Source organism: Seriola aureovittata, chromosome 16 (assembly GCF_021018895.1).
Source record: "Seriola aureovittata isolate HTS-2021-v1 ecotype China chromosome 16, ASM2101889v1, whole genome shotgun sequence".
NCBI lineage: Eukaryota > Metazoa > Chordata > Actinopteri > Carangiformes > Carangidae > Seriola > Seriola aureovittata.
Genome location: NC_079379.1, coordinates 16,460,050 through 16,484,229, shown reverse-complemented (window position 1 = coordinate 16,484,229; position 24,180 = coordinate 16,460,050). Strand labels below are relative to the sequence as shown.

The 24,180-nt window shown below is 42.5% G+C and overlaps 2 protein-coding genes across 3 annotated transcripts; one reads left to right on the top strand and one right to left on the bottom strand.

Moving 5' to 3' along the window:
- Positions 1-2,719: 2,719 nt before the first annotated feature.
- LOC130183443 (serine/threonine-protein phosphatase 6 regulatory ankyrin repeat subunit A) lies at positions 2,720-20,447 on the top strand. 2 transcript variants are annotated; one of them, XM_056398839.1, is made up of 29 exons: positions 2,720-2,940; positions 9,880-9,963; positions 10,708-10,786; positions 12,005-12,075; positions 12,500-12,700; positions 12,776-12,863; positions 12,985-13,127; positions 13,327-13,434; positions 13,520-13,624; positions 14,169-14,247; positions 14,423-14,537; positions 14,768-14,850; positions 14,932-14,995; positions 15,154-15,222; positions 15,347-15,487; positions 15,608-15,719; positions 15,901-15,927; positions 16,280-16,354; positions 16,490-16,691; positions 16,812-16,899; positions 17,059-17,176; positions 17,291-17,510; positions 17,623-17,710; positions 17,796-17,879; positions 17,968-18,116; positions 18,205-18,287; positions 18,732-18,814; positions 18,921-19,012; positions 19,118-20,447. In XM_056398839.1, the coding sequence occupies exons 1-29, from the start codon at positions 2,914-2,916 to the stop codon at positions 19,408-19,410; spliced, it is 3,171 nt and encodes a 1,056-aa protein (XP_056254814.1). In that variant the 5' UTR covers positions 2,720-2,913; the 3' UTR covers positions 19,411-20,447. The 2 variants fall into 2 exon arrangements, with proteins under 2 accessions (XP_056254814.1, XP_056254813.1); XM_056398838.1 differs by lacking the exon at positions 2,720-2,940 and adding an exon at positions 6,716-8,008.
- Positions 20,429-24,074, bottom strand: btd (biotinidase). The gene is made up of 6 exons (XM_056398843.1): positions 23,309-24,074; positions 22,611-22,760; positions 22,278-22,429; positions 21,994-22,171; positions 21,299-21,886; positions 20,429-21,220 (listed from the first exon to the last, which is right to left on the bottom strand). Exons 1-6 carry the CDS (start codon positions 23,546-23,548, stop codon positions 20,948-20,950), a joined length of 1,581 nt encoding a protein of 526 aa, XP_056254818.1. The 5' UTR covers positions 23,549-24,074; the 3' UTR covers positions 20,429-20,947.
- Between the last annotated feature and the right edge of the window lie 106 nt (positions 24,075-24,180).

Here is a 24,180-nt window from a genome sequence, read left to right as displayed (position 1 = left end):
TGTTTTTCATCTGCTCTGATGTATCATATGGGATTAACCTTACTTGTGCTTTTTACTGAAAAAAAAGAACTCATCACAGGGCTTTTACTTTGAAAACAACAAACGGAAATTTCCTTTATCATTCCGACCGACTCAATTCCAATGGTTCCCCATGTAAATCGTTCCGGGTGAAGGTGGAGTCAGTGTAATAATAGTGGGGAAATGGGTCAAATCGAAGAATTCAAAGTATTCGTCCACGAGCTCTTACCTCTGAAATATTAGGTACTATTGAAAAGACAGTATCGGACCACGAGGAGCAGGCTTCCCGTTTGAAGGAAGAAAAAGACCTCCACCGCTCTTTGCTGGACATTATCCTCAAATCCGAGTTATCACAGATTGAAGGTCCGAGCACCCGAACGAAGCGCCTGATAACTGTGCCACTTCACAGCGACAGAAACTGAGTTCCCAGAACTTCAAGAAATGTTTTTATCCCTGGATCCTTTTTTTTTTGCCTCTGAAAATATTAGTTCTAAACATGGTCCAAACTGTTCTCACACACTGGTGTAAAGTGGTTATAACATATTTCCTGACAACACTAAAGATACAGTTAAATGCCTAATGTTATTATATTTCTGTTTTCTTTCTTTAACGTTAGCCAATTGGCTCAAACAGTTGAAGTGCTGGAAGCGGTGTGTTAGCTTTAAAGAAAAACAGTAAATCTGGCTGTAGTACACTTTTAGAGAAGTTGTGATGTTATGCTTATTACTGAGGTCGTTTACATTGGTGGATGTGTTGGCTTGTTAAATTACAACACTAGATAATACATGAGAGATGCAACAGGATAGGTGGGATCCTACAGTAGACTTGTCTGCATCAGGAGCACCAACAGACCTCGCTGCTGCTTCGATTCAGAGTAGAACAGGATGAGGAAATGGGGAGACAAGATCTTGCGGAAGCCTGGTAAACTGAACTTCACCTTGACTGCAATTAGTTAGTGCGACCTATGTAAAAGCTTGTGATGCAAACAACTGAGTATTTTTTACCTTGATCCTTATTGGGTCATCAGGAGTTTCAGCATTCAGAGCAGCTACAGATTAAAGGTGAGCCGGTGCAAGAAGGTAACTGTCAAGTGGGAGAACAAGGTCTTGAGGCTGATAATGCCCAAAAGTCTTCAGTGTTGTCTGTGTGGACAGTTCTATCCAAGATATCGCTGAAATCAACGGTGTGGAAAGCAGCAAGGGACATCGTCTTTCTGATTCTTCAACTCGACCTCTGGAAACTGATAATGGGATTGGTGAAATATGGCATCCAGTTTGGGACTATCAGAGACAAAGACAGAAGAGTTGAAGAGGAATCATACACCTTGTTCACATTCAAACGCTCTCAACGCAAAGAAGAAAAAGCATATGAAACGATCTTTACACACCATTAGTTTAACTATAAAGCAATCAACACAGTTATCTGCCATTCAGAATCCCACAGGTCTTCATTGTTGTAAAGCATGTGGGAAGACTTTCCATTACATCTACTCACTAAGGACACATCCACAAACACACACAGTGGACAAAATCTGTATTTGTGGGATTAGTGGAAAATGTTTAGAGTCTACAAAGAGTTTAATCCACCACCTACAAAGCCACACCAAGAGAAACAAATGTGGAATATGTGGAAAACAATTTTCAAATAATTCCTGTCTGAAACGGCATAGGAGATTTCACAGACCAAAAGGTCTACATGTTATGTCATCAGCTTAAAAACCACAGATGGGCAAAGTCCTACAGATGTCATAAATGCATCAAAACCTGCTCTGATTACTGGAATCTGATCCACTACAGTAATATTTACTCAGTGGGAGATGCCAGTCCAGTGTTGTGACTCAACCACAGTGCGGGGCACTGTGTTAATATTTATAATTTATTGTATAGCATTGTATTCATATCATACTGTTTTGTAGATTTCAAATAAAAAACACTTTTGTCAGATTTTTCCCTGTTTTTAAAAAAAAAAAATTATTAATTAATTATTTATTGATTACTATTATATTTTTTGTGTCATAAATCATCAGAAAGGGTTTTAGATGGATACAACAGCACCACATTTATTTTTCCAACTTGTCGATGTCAATGCAGTAAATATAAGTCCCAGGACCTCATGAAGTTCAATGAAGTGTTTATCATTTTGTATCTATAGTAAATGAACTAAATATTCAGTTTTGAAAGGATGTTGCCTCCTTACTATGTAACTATCAGATCCCAGTGTATACTCAGTATTTGAAACTTTCTGGACCTTTGTCATTGTTTTATAAAAGCAGAAAATGTATCTGTCGCACTGGGAACGTTCCTCTTTTGCATTTCACTTTTCCATAAAAGTAATAAATGAATATTTACAGGAAACAGCACAAATGGCACAAAATTTAAGATAATTGTTATGAATATATGGTGTTGAAATGTGTGTCCAGTGAGATACTTTTAAGTGAATCCTTTTTTTCTGTGGAATTCCTTTAAAAACAATCTCGCTGTGTGTCATGGGGAAATAAAATTATGATGAAATGATGGACGGACTTATCTTAAGTCAATTAAAAAGCATTACAGGTCTAGAAGTTAAATGTCAATGAAAATTTGGGGAACTAAAGGGCTTATCATTATTGCTATGTAATGGACTGTCCCTTCAGCGCGTCAGAGCGTGTGAGCTGTCGGTGTTAGCTGGGGATTACGCTGAGTGCGGTAGTTGATTGTTGTGTGCTTTTTTCCCCAAACTTCACCGTTTTGTCATTTCTGTCCCATGATGCATGAGTTTGTTCATGGCAGGAAGGAAGGAAGAAGGGGAAGCAACGCCGTTTGACTCCGCTCCGGAGAGTCTGCCCCCCTCCCACCCCCGGTTAATTTACAGTAACTCCCGGGCGAGTTACTCTCCTTTTGGTTTTACACCGGGAACATGGCTGTGTTGAAGATACAAGACCAGGTAACTGTATCTATCGATCTAGCTAGCTAACACTTAACGTCAAGTTAAAAAGAATTCGTAAAAAGGATTCACGCTAGTTTGCTCGAGTGTTTACATGTAACTAGTCAACACCATGTCACATTGACTGTTCATTTTAGTGACAGTTTAACTTTACTAACATAAAACCGCCAAGTTTGTTTGGTGACTTAAACCAGTCTCGTAACTAAATGAATATTTAAAACAACTAAGGTCTTATGGCTGGGCTAATGTTGCTTAGGCTTTCTATCGTTCTTACTGTTTGTCAATTGACATCTGACATGTTAGCTAACTAGCTAGCGGTAACCAGTAAACAGAAAACCAGTTAACCTAACAACCGTGCTAGCGTCACGTCACCTGTTGCCCTACCTTAACGTAGTTCCGTTAAAACGGCCACTTTCATGTCATATTGGTGGTAACACGGCTGTTTAATGGATTTCTTCGGTGTTTTTTGACTGTTGGTGTTTGTTTCTGTTTATGATGGTGATGGACTAGTGAACACAGCTGGATAGCTAAGAGGGTAACAGGGTGGCTAACTCCCTTGCTCTGCTAACGTTAGACAAGTATGATGCCACTCCATTGTAAGGTTATTAACGTAAAGTTAATGAAACGTATTGTCTTGAATTGCGTTGCATATTTATGAATTAACTGACTGCAGGCCGATGATTTTCTACCATGGCAGCCTGTTTTGTCAGCTGTCTATTTCAGCCCCCTGCAAAGTCTCTCCAGGGCAGCTGTGGACGGTCACCTGTTGCTGGAGATAAGAAAGGCTGTCAGACTAAAATAGCAGGTGGTGCTGGCTCCGACGTCTCCAGCTGAGTTCATGAACCAGACACTCCACAGGCTAAAATCAGCTCTAGTGAACCCTGCGGGGAACTGAAGGCAGTTATATCCAGGGCACTGTCGTGGGCATCCGACACATTCATCTCTAACGAAGTAGAGGATTTTATCATTGTTGTTGTCACACAAGTTATTTTGTTAGCTAAAGACCCTTTTTTCACCATAGCTAATCACACTGAAGTGAGTTTGTGTGTTGTGTGACATATTTGAAAGTGTTGGGGTTGAATAACTTGTGATGGTCATTTGGCATTATTTATTACATTTTATACATTATCAGTAATTTAATAGAATAATAAGGTCACAATTAAATGAAAAAAGTAATTAGGGTTGGTGTGTGTTTAGAAATCTGAATTTGTGTCCGTTCAGAATTGGCCTAATTGTTTATAATAAGATACTATTTTGTAACTGTGGAGTTCAGTAAATCTTCAAAGTGGGTCAATGATTGTGCAGTTCTGTGTCCTGTCCTGGACTGACCAGTCTTCTGGCCAGTCAACAGACATGCAACAGGCGGAAGAGTGTGTGTGATTAGATCCCCTCTCTATTCTCCATTGTTCTCTATAGTGCTTGCTGACAGAGAAATGGACAAAAGGACAAAAATAGTCACACTGAGAGGGCAGGACTGGAGACAGGAGTGTGTGTCGTTTTTGGCAAAGGCTTCTGTTTGACCTCTAGAGGGCGCCATGTTGCTTAGGAGGAAAAACACTATGGTCCTGCCTGAGGAGAGAATTGGAAAAAGGCATTTAAGAGAACACACAATATGAAAACAGAAGCATACATGAGAGTGTTGTATTTTTGTGTTTGTGAGACTCTTTGGATACCAAAGAGTCTCACAAACACAAAAATCTAAGCACCATATAACATCTTGTTTGAGTTTGTGCAAAAGTGAAATGTGTACAGTATACATGCAGAGCAATTGCTATAGGTCCCCATTTTTACTGTCTTGTTTATCCATGAAATGAATCATAACGACTGTGGTTTTATGAGTACACAGACTCAATGGGCCAGGCCACTGTTAGGATCCATACTGCCAAAGCAACACTTCATGATTAGACATTACTTAACTTGATTCAAAATGTCAATTAAAGGTGAGAAAAAATGTCATACAATAGCTAAATAAATAGACTACAGTGTATTTGTAGTAGCTTCCACAAAAGAGTCAACATGAAGGTGAAGCTGCAGTTAGGCATTTTATATCATAATGTATTTTACTTATATAACTTCAAATTGATGTAATGTCAGTGACTCATCCTCTGTTTGCCAGACAGAGCATTTAATGGATAGTATGTTGTGGTGGTCAGAGTGTGCATACCATACACGTAATGTCATGACAGAGAAGCTTTACTACAGATCACCATGTCATGATCTTTTAAAGCTTTGAAATCTCTTGATGTGAGCATCTTCACCGCTGCTCTCTGTGTAAGTATGTGTCCCACCACACACGCACACCCACATGTGCTGGCCTTTGTGTTTCTGGTCTGGGATTACATTACACACAGTGCATCCTGTCGCTGGGTCAAAGCAGAGGTCAGTGCTAGCCTGCATACTTTCACTCACATGTGCAGTCACGTTGGGTCTCTGTCATGAAGTGTAGCTAGTAGGTTGAGCTGTGATTTTGTTTGTGGGTATTTGTGATAATATTGTGCCTGCATCCTCTTGTTGTTGTGGTGAGATCGGGTTCGCCTTCTGTGTGTTTTTGTTAGGGTCCCATTACTGTGCCAGCACCAGCTCACCATTAATGGAGCAGGCATGTGATGTCTGCCCGCCTCATGAAAACATGTTCAACACGTAACAGATTTGATTTTTTATCTTTGTTGTCAGACTGTCGTTCTTATTATGCTCATCCTTGTTTGCTGTTGCTCACACTGTACTGTATGTAAAGGTTTTTCATACTGCACATGTTTCTTAGCTTGGCTTTGCTTTTGTGTCATGATTAAATACATAGATACACATAAATACCCAAACAGTTCACAGAAAGACTCATTTCTGATGCAAATGGCAACAAAATTTGCTCTGTAAACATCTTCGGGCTGCGCTGCTGAGTATACCCCCAGTGCTAGCAAGTGGGACAGACAAAACATTGGTTGTTTGGTTATATGCTTCCCAAACATCATTCTTTATTTGTGCCTTTTGATGCAAATCTGTAATCTCAACTCGATTGCTGTAGGACTGGAAAGATTGTAGCTGTGTTTCATATTAAGTTTATGAATGGTAAGTCCATTAGACTCAAAATTTAGGCCTGCAGAAAGGCTCCGTCCAAATGAATCTGTCTCTCTCATTCGTCCTCCCTCACTCCATCCGTCCCTCCCTCTGAGTTAATGGGGTTGTGCGGCTTGGCAAGATTGCTCTTTTTAGGATCTGTGTTGAATATGAAGGAGACGGAGGCACACACACACAGACATTCACGTACAGACTGGTCTTGTTAGCTACCCTCACATTCCCTGGCAAAGCCAGTTTGTTCCAGTTTTATAATGAGGAGATGAGGACTTTTGAAGCTATGCCACCAATACACTAAAGGGGATATTAGAACAAATGCACACTGATCTGGTATCCATTTTGTTTTATTCTCTCACATTTAGAGGGAAAGGCCACTTCTATTTTAGCACCAACTTTATGAAGATGCAGACTTCTGAAATCCTATTAAGCAAATTCTAAAAACAGCACAACATTATAGTGCATGAGGTTTCGTTTGTACCATGCTATGTGGGTTACAGTTTTTTAGATCATCTTAAGCTTGGTTATTTAATAAAATAGAAGGAGACTTTCAATGCCTTAACATTTTCACATCATCAATTTAATGCACAGTACCAAACAGCAGAGCTTTATTAAGAGGATTAGCACTGAATCCATAAAACAAGGATCAGAAAATCATGATACAGTCATAAATATGCAGACATTCTGAAAGTGTTGAATCTGTCAACGTACAACATGGCATTGGTTTGTGGAGATAGCAGGATTTTCAATAATTAGTAGTACTGCATCTCATTCTGTAATGTAAAACCACCATATCACTTCCATGTTTGTTGTTGTGACACTTAAAAACAGTGACAGCACTTTTTACCCATGCACTATGGGGACTTGTGGACTGGCACTATCCAGCAAGGGACTTGATAACAAATAGGAATCAAAGTAACGCCCTAACTGTCCTTTGGTCTGGTATTTCATTTTTGTGTTTTTGTCATTTTTGTATTGAACTTTTCCCTCTCTATTTCTGTTTCTTGAAATACTGTATTTTTGGATGATTATGTATCTTGGCCAACTTTCTCTAACCAGTTGACACTCACTGCTGTCCTCTGCCCCCTCTTTGTCCTTTGCTCCATTCATCTCCAGTTTTCTTTGTGTGTTGTAGTGCTCTAGGTACCTGCCTACAACTACACTCCCCCTTCTCTCTCTCTCTGTCTCGCTCTCTCACTCTCTCTCACACACACACACACACACACACACACACACACTATCTCTCTCTCCCTCCCTTCCCCCTCCTCTCCCTCTCCTTTTGAAAGAGCTGGCTTCAGCAGTCTGCCTGAAACGACCGATGCATACCCACACATACATCGGGTGCTACAGCCCCCGTCCACGCTAATCACAGGGTCTGTGTGTGTGTATTTGTATCTGACGTGTGTGTATGTGTGTGTTCCTGGCTGCAGCACAGCAGTGAGGATATGTAGCTTCCTGTGTGCTGCTGCTAGGCAGCCCAAGCTCATTCTGCCGCATGCCGCTTACCACCACCATTACGCAGAGGAATTCCCTGCTGTCTCCGCTACTGCTGCTCACAGAGAGTGCTAGTGTGGGTTAAAGAGAGGGGAGAGGAGGAGAGGAGACATGCAACAAAGCGACACTGACAGATAGAGGACAGAGCTGGATTTCACATTGGATTTTACATGAAGATGTGCAGCGTTTGTTTACGAGGAAATCACCCTGTTTATGGGATTTATTGCTGACCCCTGTACTCCTGAATTCTGCACATATGTAAGAAGGAACACTGTGTATTTGTGTGAGTGTGTGAGAGAGAGAGAGTGTGTGAGTGAGTGATTGTGTTGGTTTGTGTGAGTGTTTGTTCCTGATGCGGTCAGAGAGAGCTAGCCGTGTGTGTATTGTGGTGCTGGAGGAGGTGGAGGAGGATGAGTCCTCTTCTTCACCCCCACCTCCTCGGCCCAAATCATCCCCAGACCGCAGATCCCATCATGCCTCTCGAAAGGCTGCTGCTCAGGAGGACAAGGTGAGATGGGCTCTCTGATGTTTATTGAATTGTGTTTCAACATATGTTTGTCATGTCTTAGGCTTATATATAGTTTCTGTGTGAATAATAGCATTCACTGGAATTTTAAAGAGGCCACTGCACTACTCATACCTGTTCTGAAGTTTAAACCTATGATGAAATACATAGTTACATGTCCCATTGCATAAAAATACAATGCAGTGCCAACACATGTCCCCTACTGCTAAATATAGCATCAATATAATCACCAATATAGCTCTGTCATATGAGATGACTGCTGGTTAGTATAGATTATCACCAAAGCCTAGGCCTTTGTAGTCTCCAGTGTTGGCTTGATAAAGGGTAAGCCTACCATTGAAAAATGGTAATAACTCTTTTCATTCTATGAAAGCTGCTCTTTGAAGTGCACACTGAGAAGGGGGAAAGCCAGAGAAGATGTGCTGGCTCTAATGACAGGGTTTGTGCTCTTAGTCCATGTCTACCGTCTCCGGTCTTTGACATAGTGTCAGTGTTTATCAGTGTAATGGGAATGAGACAAATGCCGACATGCCTGAGAGCCCCACTTATTTTTAGATGGGACGAAATGAGAGAGGGATGAGGAGCACAGAGAGGCTGAGGGTAACTAGCAGGTTCACATCATAGTGTTTATATAGTACTTAATGGCATAACTTCATTCTCACTTTACCTTGGCAGCCCTTGCTGGGATTAAGGGTGAATATGTGAAAAACGTTTGTCAGTGAGACGGACAATATTTCAGTGGACTTACTTGGTATATTGCAAAATAGGGAATGGTAATTGGGGTCTCTGCTAAATCTGCATCATCGTGTCAGTGTTTTAGTTTGTCAGTGCATTTTCAATAATGATGCAGCACAAAGTAGAGCACCGCTCACAGTTAATTGTACATGATCTATATTATTCCCCAGTTGAAATCCTTAAATTAAAACAGCATTGAACATATTGCTACAATTATCAGGTAATAGAGTAGTAGAGTAGTAGTAGAGAGAGAGTAGTGGTAGTATAAACAGAATAAAATCACTGTTGCTAAGTTAGTAATTATATAAAGATAATTGAAAACTGTATTTTGAGTATCCAGTATCCAGATCTGAATTGAGAGGTTAATATAATGTTACTTCTCTTAACCTTTAAATTGAATGGGCTCATGCTCTTCTGTTGCACAGCAATACCTCTTGAAGGTTTATGCTGACTGCTGTGCAACACTGTTTACAAATCCCACTCAGTATCAGCTGGCACCATGCGCTCATGCCAGCTGTTTACATGAACCTACACAGATGTATATGAAACTAAAGTGAGAGATGGTAAAAGAGGTGTGTCCAGGGTATTTTTGTTTAATCTCTCATGCATTTGCAGCTTCTTCCTTCCGGGGAAATTTGACATCTGTTCTCAAAAACATGCATACCTTGGATAACTTAAATTGTCCTAATAGTAGTGGAGAAGAAGAAATGCTTTGGTATTCATAGATAACCTGCCATTTTTTTTCCACATTCAACTTGTATTTTACATTGCTGTTTTTCATTCTTATCAAGTGTCCTCACACCATGTGGCAGCAGAGCTTCAACCCCTCACAGACACATGACAAACATTTACGCACCGGTGTGTGCATACCTGTGCGTGTTTATATGCTGTATGCCGCAGCTGCTACTGTCATAAACAAATGTGTGATATACAGCCTTTGGTGACCTATGGCTCTCTACCAGCTTGGGATTATAGTGTCTGTGTGTGAGACTCTTCCATTTGCAACTGTCATAACTCTCACTGATAACACATTTGTCTGCATAGAAAATTACTGCCTTGCAAATTAAGGATGTAGTAGTGTGATTAAGCATGTACTGTCTTTTTTTCCGTCTCTATAGCCGTCTCTGTTAAGAGCTATCTTCAATGTGGACCCAGATGAAGTTCGCTCCCTCATATTCAAGAAAGAGGATGTCAATGTTCAGGTATGTCACATTCTTCATGTTATTTCCCCCCACACATCAGGACATAAAACAACACCAATGAGAGCAGCAGTCAGCCAGCAGGCTACAATTGATCTGGGTAGCTATCGATCAGTTGAGTGACTGAGAGTGCCTTCTGGCAGCTTCTTACCTTCCCCATTTTATATACTGTCAACCAGGGCAGGATACAATTGTTTGGGGACACAGTCTTTACATGTTATCTCTCTCCTTTTTTCCTCCCATCACTTTCTCTTTCTCTTCCTAGTCTTTCTGAATATATGTCCTCAGTTTACATCCCATTGTTTTCTATTCTTTGTTTTCTCTCTGTGCTTCTGTCTTTCTCTGGGTATATAGTGCTGGGGTCATCACACTGAGTCTTCCTGGAGTCAGCAACACTGGCCCAGGCCTATTGCACTCACATGACATTTGTTTATAGCCCCACTCTGCTGATTGCTCTCTACTGCACTGGAGGAGAGAGAGGTGGAGTGGAGTGATGGAGCACAGTGAAGAATAGAACTGAACAGATGACGGACATTCTTTCCCTTGTCATTTTAATCTCATGTTTCTTGTGGTCTGCAATAGTGTGAGGTCTGTGGATTTTGTTTGGGGCATGTGATATATGCTTTCACTCATTCATGATGTGTGTTTGTGTGTGAGCATTTGTTTCAAGGCCCATGTTTATAAAAACAAGAGAAATGATGGCTTTGTTTAATTAAATGTTTTCTTTGGTTTGGGATCTCCTGTCAGGACAATGAGAAGCGGACGCCTCTGCATGCCGCAGCCTACCTGGGAGATGCTGAGATCATTGAGCTGCTCATCCTCTCAGGTAGCTTCAATCTACCAATCTGTTCAGCCATCCATTCCATTTCATTTCCACCTAATATCCATGCACTTCTAGTATCAGTTCTACTTGAAAGCTTACTCATGCATACATTTATTTGCCCGTGTGTTTCACCTGTGCCTCCACATTACCTCTTTTTATTAATTCTTCTGTGCATTCAAACATTTATTCATGTTTTTTGTTTACAATTCATTTATTATCACCCTTTTATCATTTTGAGTAAGATTATCTTGAAATAATTTAATTTGTTGCCAAAGCAAAGCAGCTTGTTTCAAGAAATACTTTGAATTATTTGAGCTTGAAACTAAAGTTATGATTTGCTAATTATTTACCTTATTTCAAGATGCTGTTTGCTGTGTCCCTAAAAATTCTTGAAACAAGAAATTAAATTGTAAACAAGATGATTATCGATTTTTTGAGCCTCAGTGCTGAAGCAGATTTATTAAATTTCATCAGTGTCATGTTACCCCTCATTTTACTTTGTGTTGTATCAGTTTATCCTGTTTCCATCCAACTTTGTGCTTTTCCTAAACTCTTCAAAGCCACTGCCCGCTCTTCATCTCTCTCATCCTCACGTAATTCCCTCAGTAGTTTCCATGCCCGTGTGTCTGCTCTCTGCTCTCTAGGTCACTGGTGACATTTCTTGTGATTTATCAATCATCTGATAGGGTCTGTGCCGGCTTGGCTTACTGTAAAGTCATCTGAGCACGTCAGGAGGTGGGGCCGACTCTGTCGTAACACAAGAGTAGAGTGAGGGGGTGTGTGTGTACGTGTGTGTATGTGTTTGTGTGTTCAGTGTTTCTCAATAACGTGAAGTGCTAGCAACAGGTGCAGCTTCAGGACTATTTTAACCCCCAAGCTGTGCCAAAGAGGAATGGGGAGATTTATATCTTCCAGGCACGACTGGCTCACAAGACCCCTTTCCACAAGTCATGTAAAAAGCTTTTAAAACTTTTAGGTAGATTTTTTTTTTTACTCTTCGCACTCTCATTTAGGTATCTAAGGCCTTCAGCGTGTCTTTCCATGAGCAGACATTTTTCAGGTTTACAACATGTCTGCCAGTGTTGACTTTGACATCTCTACTCTCTCTCTCTCTCTCTCTCTCTCTCTCTCTCTCTCTCTCTCTCTCTCTCTCTCTTCTCTCTCTCTCTCTCTCTCTCTCTCTCTCTCTCTCTCTCACACACGCTCCTTCTCTCATCCAAGGAGCCCGAGTAAATGCCAAAGATAACAAGTGGTTGACTCCTCTTCACCGAGCTGTTGCCTCTTGTAGTGAGGTAACAATTACACAAACACACACAATAATATGTACTCTGGTCACTTTCCTGCAATCCTGTAACGCTCTTCCTCTCACAATTAAGGAAATGCACTGAGTCTGACAGTTAACCAGGAGAAAATTATTGCTGGTGTGATAAGTTTTGCAGATTTAAACAATCTGGCTTTAAAAGGGCAAATGGACATAACCAGTGTGTTAGTGTTTGATAAGACTTCATAATGTCTTTACCTCTTCTGGGCAACGTGCCGACACTAACAGAGCCCCTTGCATTACTATTCTTAGGGGGCTTTCATGCGAAAGACTTTTATAACCTCCCACATACAACCACCTGCACACACTGGCCTACACTTTGTCAGAACACTGAGGCATATTAGAAAATGGAGCCTCTGTCTGCACACTCTGACCCAGGCTTCCTCTCCATCCAGGACGCAGTGGCAGTGTTGCTGAAGCACAGTGCAGATGTTAACGCTAGGGACAAGAACTGGCAGACACCGCTCCATGTAGCAGCTAGCAACAAGGCTGTGCGCTGTGCCGAGGCTTTGGTGCCACTGCTAAGCAATGTCAACGTCTCTGACCGAGCGGGACGCACTGCTCTGCACCACGCTGCATTCAGTGGACATGTAGAGGTTGGTTTCTTTTTCTTTTATACACACACAGACAAACATACATCAGCACCTATTTAATTCACTTTTGTGTGTCAGATGGTGAAGTTGCTGCTGTCCAGAGGAGCCAACCTTAACGCATTTGACAAGAAGGACAGGAGAGCGATCCACTGGGCAGCCTACATGGGTAAGACTGCAGTAATATGGGTTCCTAGTTGTCAGTTTAACAAATGGAACAGGGCATAATGCACTGGACTGTCTTAACTGGGTTGACCCTGACTCATCTCATTCTCTCTCCTCTGCTTCAGGTCACCTAGAGGTGGTGAAGTTATTGGTGGCCAGTGGAGCTGAGGTGGACTGTAAGGACAAGAAGGCCTACACTCCGCTCCATGCAGCTGCCTCCAGTGGCATGAGCAGCACAGTGCATTACCTGCTGAGCCTGGGGGTCCATGTCAGTACACGTGCACTAGCAATGTTCTTAATATGTATATAATGTGCTATGACCCTTGAACCTTGCAAAATCTTGAACTGTGAATATACAAGCTATTTCAAATTATAAAATAATGAGATAATGATATAATATTCTTTAGTCAATAAATTGAAGAAAACCCTGCAACCTACACCATGTTTCTGATTCTCTCTTTGCATAGGTGAACGAAGTGAATGCCTACGGCAACACCCCACTCCATTTGGCCTGTTACAACGGACAGGATGTGGTGGTCAGTGAGCTCATTGAGGCAGGGGCCAATGTCAACCAGGTGTGTGAACGTCTCTCCGTGCGAGATATTACTTTCATGGTCACTGTGTGTGTTTTAATTGTGCCCATTTTGTGCCTCGCTTCAGGTGAACGAGAGGGAGTTTTCTGCTCTCCACTTTGCCTCCTCCTCACGCCAGGGGGCGCTGTGCCAGGAACTGCTCTTAGCCCACGGAGCTTACATCAACATGCGGGTGTGTCCATATGCAGATAATCTTTCACACAAACAGACATTTAGCTGAGAAAGAGTGTTTGCTTTTATTGATATAGCTGAAGTTAGTTTATATATTATCAAAAGAACACATATTAACATAATGAAAAAGAGCCTGTGTCCTCAACTCTTACCAGAGTGTATGTCGCTCTGTATCTTGTAGAAAGTTCAAATGACAGCGTTGTTAACACTTTGGTAGCAGTGATGGAAACTGATTTTTGGTCCCCACAGCCTCAAGATGTAAGGCCATATGGAAAACGGAGGGGGGGGGGGGGGGGGGGGGGGGGGGGGGTGTGGCTCCCCGAGGCTGCAAGCTGCTCAGGGAATATGTTTGTGTGTGTGTGTGTCTGTGTGTCTGTGTGTGTGTGGTCCACAAGGGGCTGTTCATTCTAAGCTTTTTAGACTCACAGTTGAGTCAGCTGCCCACACTGACACTCTGCTGCAACACTGATATACTGTACAGGCCTTATTCAGAAAATCATAATCATCTTCTTTATCTGTGCTCGTCTCTCCCACTATCTGTCCAGAGTAAGGATGGCAAGTCTCCCCTCCACATGGCAGCTACCCATGGAAGGTTCTCCTGCTCTCAGGCCCTCATTCAGAATGGTGAGAGCCCCTACAGTGTGCTGCCTGCTTCATGCTTGAATTCACATTGGTTTGCATGTTTCCAAACGTAGTACACACTGTATGTTGCACAATATGCAAAATTATCTGGATTAATTTCAGTCTGCTGATTGTCTTGTGTTGTTTTAATGTAAATCTTTAATTTATGTGTGTCTAGGAGCTGAGATTGATTGTGAGGACAAAAGCAGAAACACTGCCCTTCACATCGCTGCCCGCTATGGCCATGAGCTCATCATCACAGCACTCATCAAACATGGAGCAAATGCCGCCAAGTTAGTAACAACTCACATTCAACCATCTGTCTATCTTCCCGCTGAATCCAATCTGAGCTTCGGTAATAAGACACACAGATAAAAAAGAAACTATTTGATGACTAGGGATGTTTAAACATTCTTTCAACCTCTTTTTGTTTTCTTCCTGTAATCAAAAATGCAGCTACACTCTCACACCTTATCCTTCGTGTCCTGTATTGACTTGTCTTCTATGCCTTTTATCTTTTCAGGAGAGGCATTCATGGGATGTTCCCTCTCCACCTGGCAGCTCTCAGCGGCTTCTCAGATTGCTGCAGGAAGCTGCTGTCCTCAGGTACATTCATGCTGACACCATTCTTGCCATTGCGATCACCCAGTTGACATCCAAATTGATGCTGATTGCATATTTGCGCAGGGTTTGACATAGACACCCCTGATGACTTTGGAAGGACCTGTCTACATGCTGCTGCAGCTGGGGGGTGAGTCATTGTTCTTTCTTACTTCCTTAATATTGTTTCATTTGTAGTCCTCTTTATATGTCTTATTTAACAGCATTCACAAACAGAGAGCTCCTACTTGATTATGATAGATTGTTATGTGAACAAAACCTCACCGTTATAGCTTTCTCTTCAACCAGGAACCTGGAGTGTCTGAACCTGCTGTTAAACATAGGAGCCGACTTTAACAGAAAAGACAACTTTGGAAGGTGAGCCAAGTGTGTAGTTTAATTCTGGGACAGCTGGGGATGGAAATAAATAAGATACTGGTGAATCTTTAAGAGTGTGAAGTTCTCACCGGTATAAATAACGTTGGTTCTCTGACCATCCCAGGACCCCATTACACTATGCATCAGCCAACTGTAACTACCAGTGTGTGTTTGCCTTGGTGGGCTCCGGGGCAAGCATTAATGAGCTGGACCAGAGAGGCTGCAGCCCCCTGCACTATGCTGCTGCTGCTGACACTGATGGAAAGTAAGTTCTTCTCTGTGTTTAATTTATGCAATTTATTGTCAAGCGTCAAAGAGTCCTCAGTGTCAGATGGAGGCTTTTGTTTAAAAACAAAACCATTCTCTTCTGTTTCGTCTTTGTCAGGTGTGTGGAGTACCTGTTGAGGAACGATGCTGATCCAGCAGTGAGAGACAAACAGGGTTACAGCGCTGTGCATTATGCCTCAGCCTACGGGCGCACACTCTGCCTGGAATTGGTGTGTACAGCTACCACGCTGAGTGAAAATGTTGTGTGTCCTACACAGGGTCATGAAAAATCATGCAAATTAAAATTGATCACTTTCATATATTAGACTGTAAAGAAATCTTTGGAGAAGTGCTTACTTACAAATATACTTGTCATAGTATCCTAAACAATCTTTTTTCTCTTTCTTTTAGATGGCAAGTGAGACACCTCTTGATGTGGTAAGAGAGTAAGAAAGAAAATCCATTCACCCACTGTTGCACAATGAGTTCTTACACTGATTCTTTATAAGTAGCTCCCTCTGTTGGGCAAATGGAGCTACTGTGAAAACTCCTCTGTCTTGTTTTGGCAGGTCAAGGTTATATGCATTTCAGAAAAATCTTGTTTAACCTCAAACTCCTTGTGACTCACACATTTGTCTCCTGTGTAGCTGCATCCTTTCAGTAAATTTGTAGCACGTGCAGCAGTGTGACCATAGCTTAATTTCTGAGGCGCTCTAATGAGGCAGTGACTTGCCATATGTGCAAACCTGGATCTGAGATGAGTAACATGTGAACTATCTCTCTATTTCAGTTAATGGAGACATCAGGAACAGACATCCTGAGTGACTCAGAGAGCCAGGCCCCTGTCAGTCCACTGCATCTGGCGGTCAGTTCAAGGATTTGTCAGTGTGTCTCTTTCACACCAAATGGATTTCACTGTCCCCATCTTTGATGAGGGACATTCCCATTGCTGTTAAATAAAGTGAGTGTGTGTTGCCGTGTGTGTCCTTCATTCATCCAGGCTTACCATGGACACTGTGGAGCATTAGAGGCCCTCTTGTCATCCCTGCTGGATGTGGATGTTCGCAGCCCAGAGGGTCGGACCCCCCTCAGCCTGGCCTGCTCCAGGGGTCATCAGGAGTGTGTCTCCCTGCTGCTGCACCACGGCGCCTCACCAATGACCCATGACTACACACACAAAAAGACAGCCATACACGCTGCAGGTATACAAGTGCGGAAATCTGACCTTCACATGACATGAATGAGGTTTATTTTTTGGCTTGTAAAATGGAAAACATGTTATTGCTTTAGAGAATAAGCATGACTGTGTCTCTCTGCCATAGCTATGAATGGCCACCCAGAGTGCCTGCGCCTGCTCATGAGCAACAACGACCAACACATAAACGTGGACATACAAGACACCAACGGACAGTGAGTGTGTATGTGTGTGCATGGACAAAATGGCTTAAGCTTGAGGCTTTCACTGAGTTTAGTATGCTGCTGTTTTGTTTGAGTAGAATACACTAACTAGCTTCACCTGAACACTGAATAAAAAAGCTGTTTTATGTCATTTTTCCACTCTGTATAAAGGACTCCTCTGATGTTGGCAGTGCTGAACGGACACACAGAGTGTGTGTACTCTCTGCTGAGTCAAGGAGCCAGTGTAGAGAATCAGGACCGCTGGGGGAGGACTGCACTACACCGAGGGGTGAGACAGTCACAAACACCAACTAACATTAGAACTTACAAAAAAAAAAGGATTTGTATTATGATATATTTATTTATAATTTCTGACGTCTTCCACTTTTACATTTTCACACAGGCAGTGACAGGCCAGGAGGAGTGTGTGGAGGCGCTCCTCCAGCGGGGGGCCAGTGTGTGTGTGAGGGACATTCGGGGCCGCTCCCCTCTTCACCTGGCATCAGCTTGCGGCCGTGTGGGTGCCCTGGGTGCCCTGCTGCAGGCCACCAGCGCCTCACACACTGACACACACCTCACTGATAACCACGGCTACACACCTCTGCACTGGGCCTGTTACAACGGTACTGGGACATAGCAGGGAACACTTGAGAGACCTGCCAACATCTGTGTTCTGTATGAGGCCACAGCAAAGTAGTATTTACATCTTTCTGTCATCTTCCTCTGTCTCTCTAGGATATGATGCGTGTGTGGAGGTGTTGTTAGACCAGGAGGTGTTCAGGAAGATTAAGGGCAACTCATTCAGTCCACTGCACTGTGCTGTGTAAGACCTTGTCTGTACCCATGATGTTTTCATGTAGATGGACATTGGTGTGAGGTTATTTGAGAGTGTGTGTTGTGTGTTTCAGTATGAACGATAACGAAGGAGTGGCTGAGATGTTAATTGACTCCCTGGGCACAACTATCATCAACACCACTGACTCTAAGGGCAGGTAAGAGACGCAAATTATATTATGTTTCTATAAACAGAGTGAGCACAAGCTCTGTTGGTATAATGTTACTGTATTTGTGTTAATGCAGGACCCCCCTTCACGCTGCAGCTTTTTCTGACCATGTGGAGTGTGTTTCCCTCCTTCTGAGCCACGGAGCTCAGGCAAACGTAGTCGACACAAACTTGCGCAGGACGCCACTGATGATGGCAGCTCTTAACGGACAGACCAATGCAGTGGGTCAGTACACTAACTTACACAGAGATAAACTGTTGGCCTTTGTTTTCCAAACCTCTGACATGTAACCGTCTCCATTCGTGTGTTACAGAGGTGTTAGTGAGCAGCGCTAAAGCAGACATGGCATTCCAGGATAGAAAGAGGAACACAGCATTACATCTGGCTTGCAGCAAGGTAACAACCATTCATAGACGCAGGAAATGTTTTTTTATACACTGGCCACGGTGATTTATAGATATTAACATGTCAGCAGATACATATGAGGATCTATGACCAAACAGAAGAAAAGTAATGACCTATTCAGTATTAAAAATCTTCTGGATGGTGGAAAAGTTAATTACACAACTAAATAATTGTGATTTTCTTGTGTTACTGTAAATGTCACAAAATGTCCTCAAAACCAGATGTGTCCTACATGTTGGAATAAAAAAGCCACAACACAGGTTCATACATTAAATATACAACTGAAATCATAAATTAGGGACTTACAACATAACATGCAATGTACATAATCTGCAAGTAGTTACAATTGGACAACTGTACTTTCATATTTTGCAAGAAATCTATGATTGTACTTATTTAGATTTTTCATTGTCCATCACTGTCTGTTTCTCTCAGGGTCATGAGACGAGTGCCTTGCTGATTCTGGAGAAGGTCAGCGACAGGAACCTTATCAACTGCACCAATGCTGCTCTCCAGACGTACGTACCAGGGTGCAGACAGATGCTCAGCTCTGCAGAGGGATAACTCATTAAGTTCTCATTGGATCTGTTTTAACAGTGTGTATCTCCTCCCTACCCCCTGCAGGCCCCTGCATGTAGCAGCCAGGAAGGGTTTGACGGTGGTGGTTCAGGAGCTGCTGGGGAAAGGAGCCAGTGTGTTAGCAGTGGACGAGAACGGTCAACTTTCATGTCACTGGTTTAGCACTCACTATCTATATTTACACATGTAGTTTTAGAATGAAATCATAACTTTTTTTCCTCCTTCACTCTTCTAATCTCTAGGCTACACTCCAGCTTTGGCCTGTGCCCCCAACCGTGATGTAGCCGACTGCCTGGCCCTCATCCTCAACTCCATGATGCCCACCTCCCCTATGGTCACCATAGCAGCTTTACCTGCACTTTCCCTCACTCAAACAGTCATCAACCACCACCCCACTTCCAACCACATCTCCAAAGGCGTGGCCTTTGATGCCCCACCCCCTATGCGGCCTGACCACGCCTCCTACTGCAGGCCTGAGCGCCCACTGTCCTCTGCAGACGACGAACTGAATGACTCAGATTCAGAGACGTACTGAGAACTATTGGACAGAGTCCCACAATTCTGGTAGGCTAGCCAGCCACTCAGGAGCCTTAATAGTTCACTGACAAGGGTCAAAAAGAGAGGGAAGAGGGAGAAAGTAGAGTCAGATTATTTTTAGGTAAGCCTCTTCAAATGTAATAATAATAATTGTTCTATACCAGATGTTTGTTTCCTTAAGGTGCGTACCCATGGGGTAGAAAATAATGTACTAAAATGTAGAGTAAGGTGAATACACACTACATTTCTCTCAGACAGCATCACTGTATGGTCAGTAACGTGGCCAGGGTCTTTTTAAATTTAAAGCAATGCTGTTTTTCTTTTTAAATGCAGCTCCTTCTTTTTGCTGATACTTCCTGGAGTGGTTTTAAGCCTTTTCACAGTTTTTCCTTCAACTATTACTAGAGGAGCATGTACTGAAGAAAAGCTCAGAGGACAGCTTTTTTTTTTTTTTCCATGATTGTCTAAAGAAAAAAAACGGAGGGACAATCTTATGGGACCACTGATGAGCTGTTTTCCCTACTCTACTTTTGTTTTTTCTTCAAGCTGTTGTGGCAGACACTGATGGCTATCCCTCACACACATTGGTAAAGCTGCGTCATTGATTTTGAACCACTTTTTGATTCCTAGAAGAGGAAGTCATTAATGAATCCTATGAATTTATTCCAAGTGGAGGCTGAATCCTTGGGAGCCGATTCTGACAGCAGGTGGATGTAAGACCAATTTACTGTATGATTGGTTCCGGAGTCAGCTGATTGAGTGCAAAGGAGCACCCCAAGGAACTTTTAACTTGCAATGCTGTAAACTACTTAATGTCTGTGTACTGTACTGGAGACAGGAGAAAGTGGCTGACACTGTGCATATGTGTGTAAGAGATATTGTGTGTGCGTGTGTTTGTGTGTGTGACAGAGAAAAAGAGAAATTAATAAATATTGCCTTTTTAGGAATAAGCAACTTTCGGGCAAAGGATGAACACTAATTGGTGCAATGTTTGTAAAGATAAAGTAACGAATGAATAAAAATATTTGTTTTTGATTTATTGCAGTTTGTATATGACGGAGCACAAATGTGAAACAGCTGAGTTGTCATTGCTGGTCTGGGTCAGAACAGTTAATTTTCTAAAATCACTTTATAAATGTATTTTACATCTCTCCTGACAGACACATCTATTCCAAAGTTATTATTTCTTTGTGTAACTAACAATTGTTTTCATTCATAAATTGCCCTTTTTTTTTTTTCTTTTTTTTTTAAAAAATCGATTGTTTTGTCTTTAAAAAGACAGAAAATTGTGGAAAATGCTCCCCATAATTTCACAGCTCAAGCTGACATTCCCACATATCCCACCAACAGTGTAAAACTAAAAGATATTCAGTTTACATTCATGTCTGTTAAAGAAAAGCATTGAATCCTTGTATTGGAGAAGCAAGGATTCAACAACTAGTCACTAAAATGGTTGCCCCTCAAATTGATGTAAATCAACTAATCAATTAATTAAGTAATCATTGCAGCTTTCATTATCCAGGTCCAGGTCTAGGTCATTCATTATCCAGGTGGTACATTCGTCCGTACAGAACGGCAGTGACCAGGCCACCAGTCATGTTTGAATGTTTCATGGTCACTCTGCCACCTGCAGTCTTCTCCAGATGCTCTGGCTGCTCCAGGACCAGTTGACTCGCCAAAACTGATGGATACACATATCTGGTCCCAAACTTCCCCTCCAACAGGAAGTCCATTTTAGTCTCAGCTTCTTCCACTTCCTGTCCACACGAACTGGCCTCTGACCCGGCACAGCGGACAAATGCACACACCTGTAGACAGAGATGGGATAAATGTGACGTATGTCATGTTTACCAGTTTTAAATATTCAAAGTTCTCCTCATTCATACCTGCAGGGCATAGCGTCCATTCACAGTGTGAGTTCCAGCAAATGCTCCCAATGCATAGAGCTCTTTACTACCACCCTGTGGTAACTGCCGGTACTGCAGGTGACAGCAGAAAGTGCCATCACACACATTAAGTTTGCCCTCTGTCCCGTTTACCAACACAAATGTAAATGAGTCATACATCATAGATGAAACGAAGGTGACAGAGGAGGGAGAGACTGCAGAAGCAGTTTCAGGATGAGAAGAATCAAAGCAGTTCTCTTGATGACAGTATCCAGAGTCTGTATTGGACTCGGCCCTTACTACCCCCTCCTCTGTGGCCACACTCTGCCCCACCGACAGTGGCTTCAAGACTGGCACCCTGGCCACCAGCAGCCTGCCCTCCTCTGGATCTCCTTTCTGCGCGTGGTGATAGGTGGCAGAAAAGGGGCTGTAGATACCACTTCCTGTCATGATGAGTTGGTCGTTGCGAATGTTGGCTGCTAGTAGAGTGATATTAGCACCCAGGCTTAACGCCCGCTGGAACTGAATCGTATCCAGCAGGGGGAGCTGGTTCATCCATGCTGTTGGGAAGATCAGCTGACGCACGCCCTAAAAGAGGTGCAAAAAAAGAGGCTGAGGATAAGAGGAGATAAAGACACTGCAAATTACAGCTGAATACATATTCTTGTTACTATCTGTGTATATTTTTTTCCTACACTCTCCATCAGGGCAACTGTGGGCTGATAGAACAGGATATCAAAGCAGGTGAGGAGGCCAAACCTCCCGGCAAAAGGTGTATCAAATGTTACGATCTCAGGTTGTGGTGGTGTATCAAAGGCCTCCTCAAAGTACAGGTTATATTTATGGAGGCGCGCCACCAGCTGGCCATCAGACCTGTATGGAAGAAGATACTGTGAACACTTCACATACTAGGAAACTGTGTATTTGTGTACTTGCTGGACTACAGCTGAACTACTCCTATTTTAAGGTTACACTGCACCTGAAAGCCACATTGGTGTTGAACTGCCAGCGTCCATCAAAGGGACAGGTGGAGGAAGGGCTGGTCTTAAGGGGGCAGGGCTGCAAGTCACCCATGTTGGCCACCAGGTAGAGGTTGTAACGACGTGCCATACAGCTCAACCTCTGAAGAACCTATGAAACAACCACACTCAAGTGAAGAGTGAAAGCTCTGGGCAGCCTAGTGGTATCTCCATGTCAAGGCAGTCCTCACCAAAACAGTGTGTCATGTCAGACTGCCTGCTCAGTAACAACATCAAATCTAAATGATCTCTTTATATAAACTCAAAAATCAAACAAGTGCAAGATTGTTCACCTCAGTGTTGTTGTATCTTCCTGGCTCTGTGCAGGGATTCCAGCTCTCCTGCTGGGGGTCAGGAATAGTTTCGAGGTAGCCAGAGATGGACGATCGGCTGAAGTTGAAACCTTGAAGACCATCCTCTGGAAACACCAGGATCTGGGCACCCTGACCGAGGGAAGATGAAGGCAGAGCATCAACATGAGAAAGGAGACACGTTTCATCAAACTGTCCCAATGAATCCCTTTTGTATCATTACACCCACTTGTTATCTGGTCATGTAAAAACACGAATACCTATGTTTACAATGGAATTGACTGGTTGGCAAAAATAATATCAGAAACTCACTGTTAAATGTAGTTTCATATTATGCATATGTTAATATTCTGCATTTTGAGATGGCCTGGGATTTCTATGCATGGGTCCAATGACCAGTAAAGTTTGAGTTAAAAAATTAACAAAAAAGGAACACTGTTTGACTGCTCAAAAAATATGATCTAGAAATTGTGAAATGGAGCCTCTAATCCTGTAAGTAGTTTGAATTATCTTTGTGAGGTACGTGATTTTGAAGACAATTTAGTCCTGGTGCTTTACTTTTGGGATTACATATCTGACAGAAGGAGATTTACATAACTTATTTTTGAAAGCAAGTAATGAGCGATATTGTTTCTTTTGCTTCAAAGAAACATTTTTAAAACTCTCTAAACTGTCTTTACCTTTTGGGCAGCCCGGGCAGCCTGCTCCTCGTAGATATCCAGGTTTTTCTGCATATGTTGCAGGGCAGCGGGGCGTGACAGGGGGACATGAGGCTCCGGGTTCAGGATTAAATGGTGCTCATAAACAGCAGCAACGTAGGAAGAGTCCGCAACGGGCTCAGTTTGACCAACGACCGACGGTAAAGAAAAACAGAGACAAACGGCAACTATCAAAAGCATTGTTTCTTCCCTGAAAGACATGGTGTGACCGACTAGTTGCACCACTGAGCCTGTTGTAAGAGATCAGAAGTCCAGGTAAACCGAGCTGACTCAGCTGAGTAATTTTCTGGTGTAACGACGATAAGAAGCTCCCGTTGCGAAATAGTGTTTAATGTATAAATGTTGATCCACATTTTCGTAGCTTGTGCACCAACTCCATGTTGTACCTTATGCGTTTGACTTGACCGCTAGGAGCTCTTTCACAGTACTACTGTGCTAACTGGCAAGTAAAAGTAAATAAAACTTTTATTTTGAAAATACTCGACAGGAAACACTAGGCGCCTAACTCGGAACCACTTTGTAAATTTGACCTTTTCTCACAACCAACATGAGTGGGACCTGTGTTAAACGTTGATAGTAAATTTTTCCTTTTATTTGGACGAATTGTTTGAACATTTGAGGGCAAATACCAAAAAGCAGGAAGGACGTTTTTATCGTGTTTGTCTGTCAGTTTGTCTTTAACCAGGGTGCGTATTAGCATTAGCATTGGCATTAGCATTAGCACCCACCCTCCAGTGCAATGTCAACAGTTCCAGAGGCACCAACAGGAGGAGCAGGTGACCCCGTGTCTAAACCCAGCCAGATGTTTAAGGGCTGCTGGAGCTGTCGGCTCA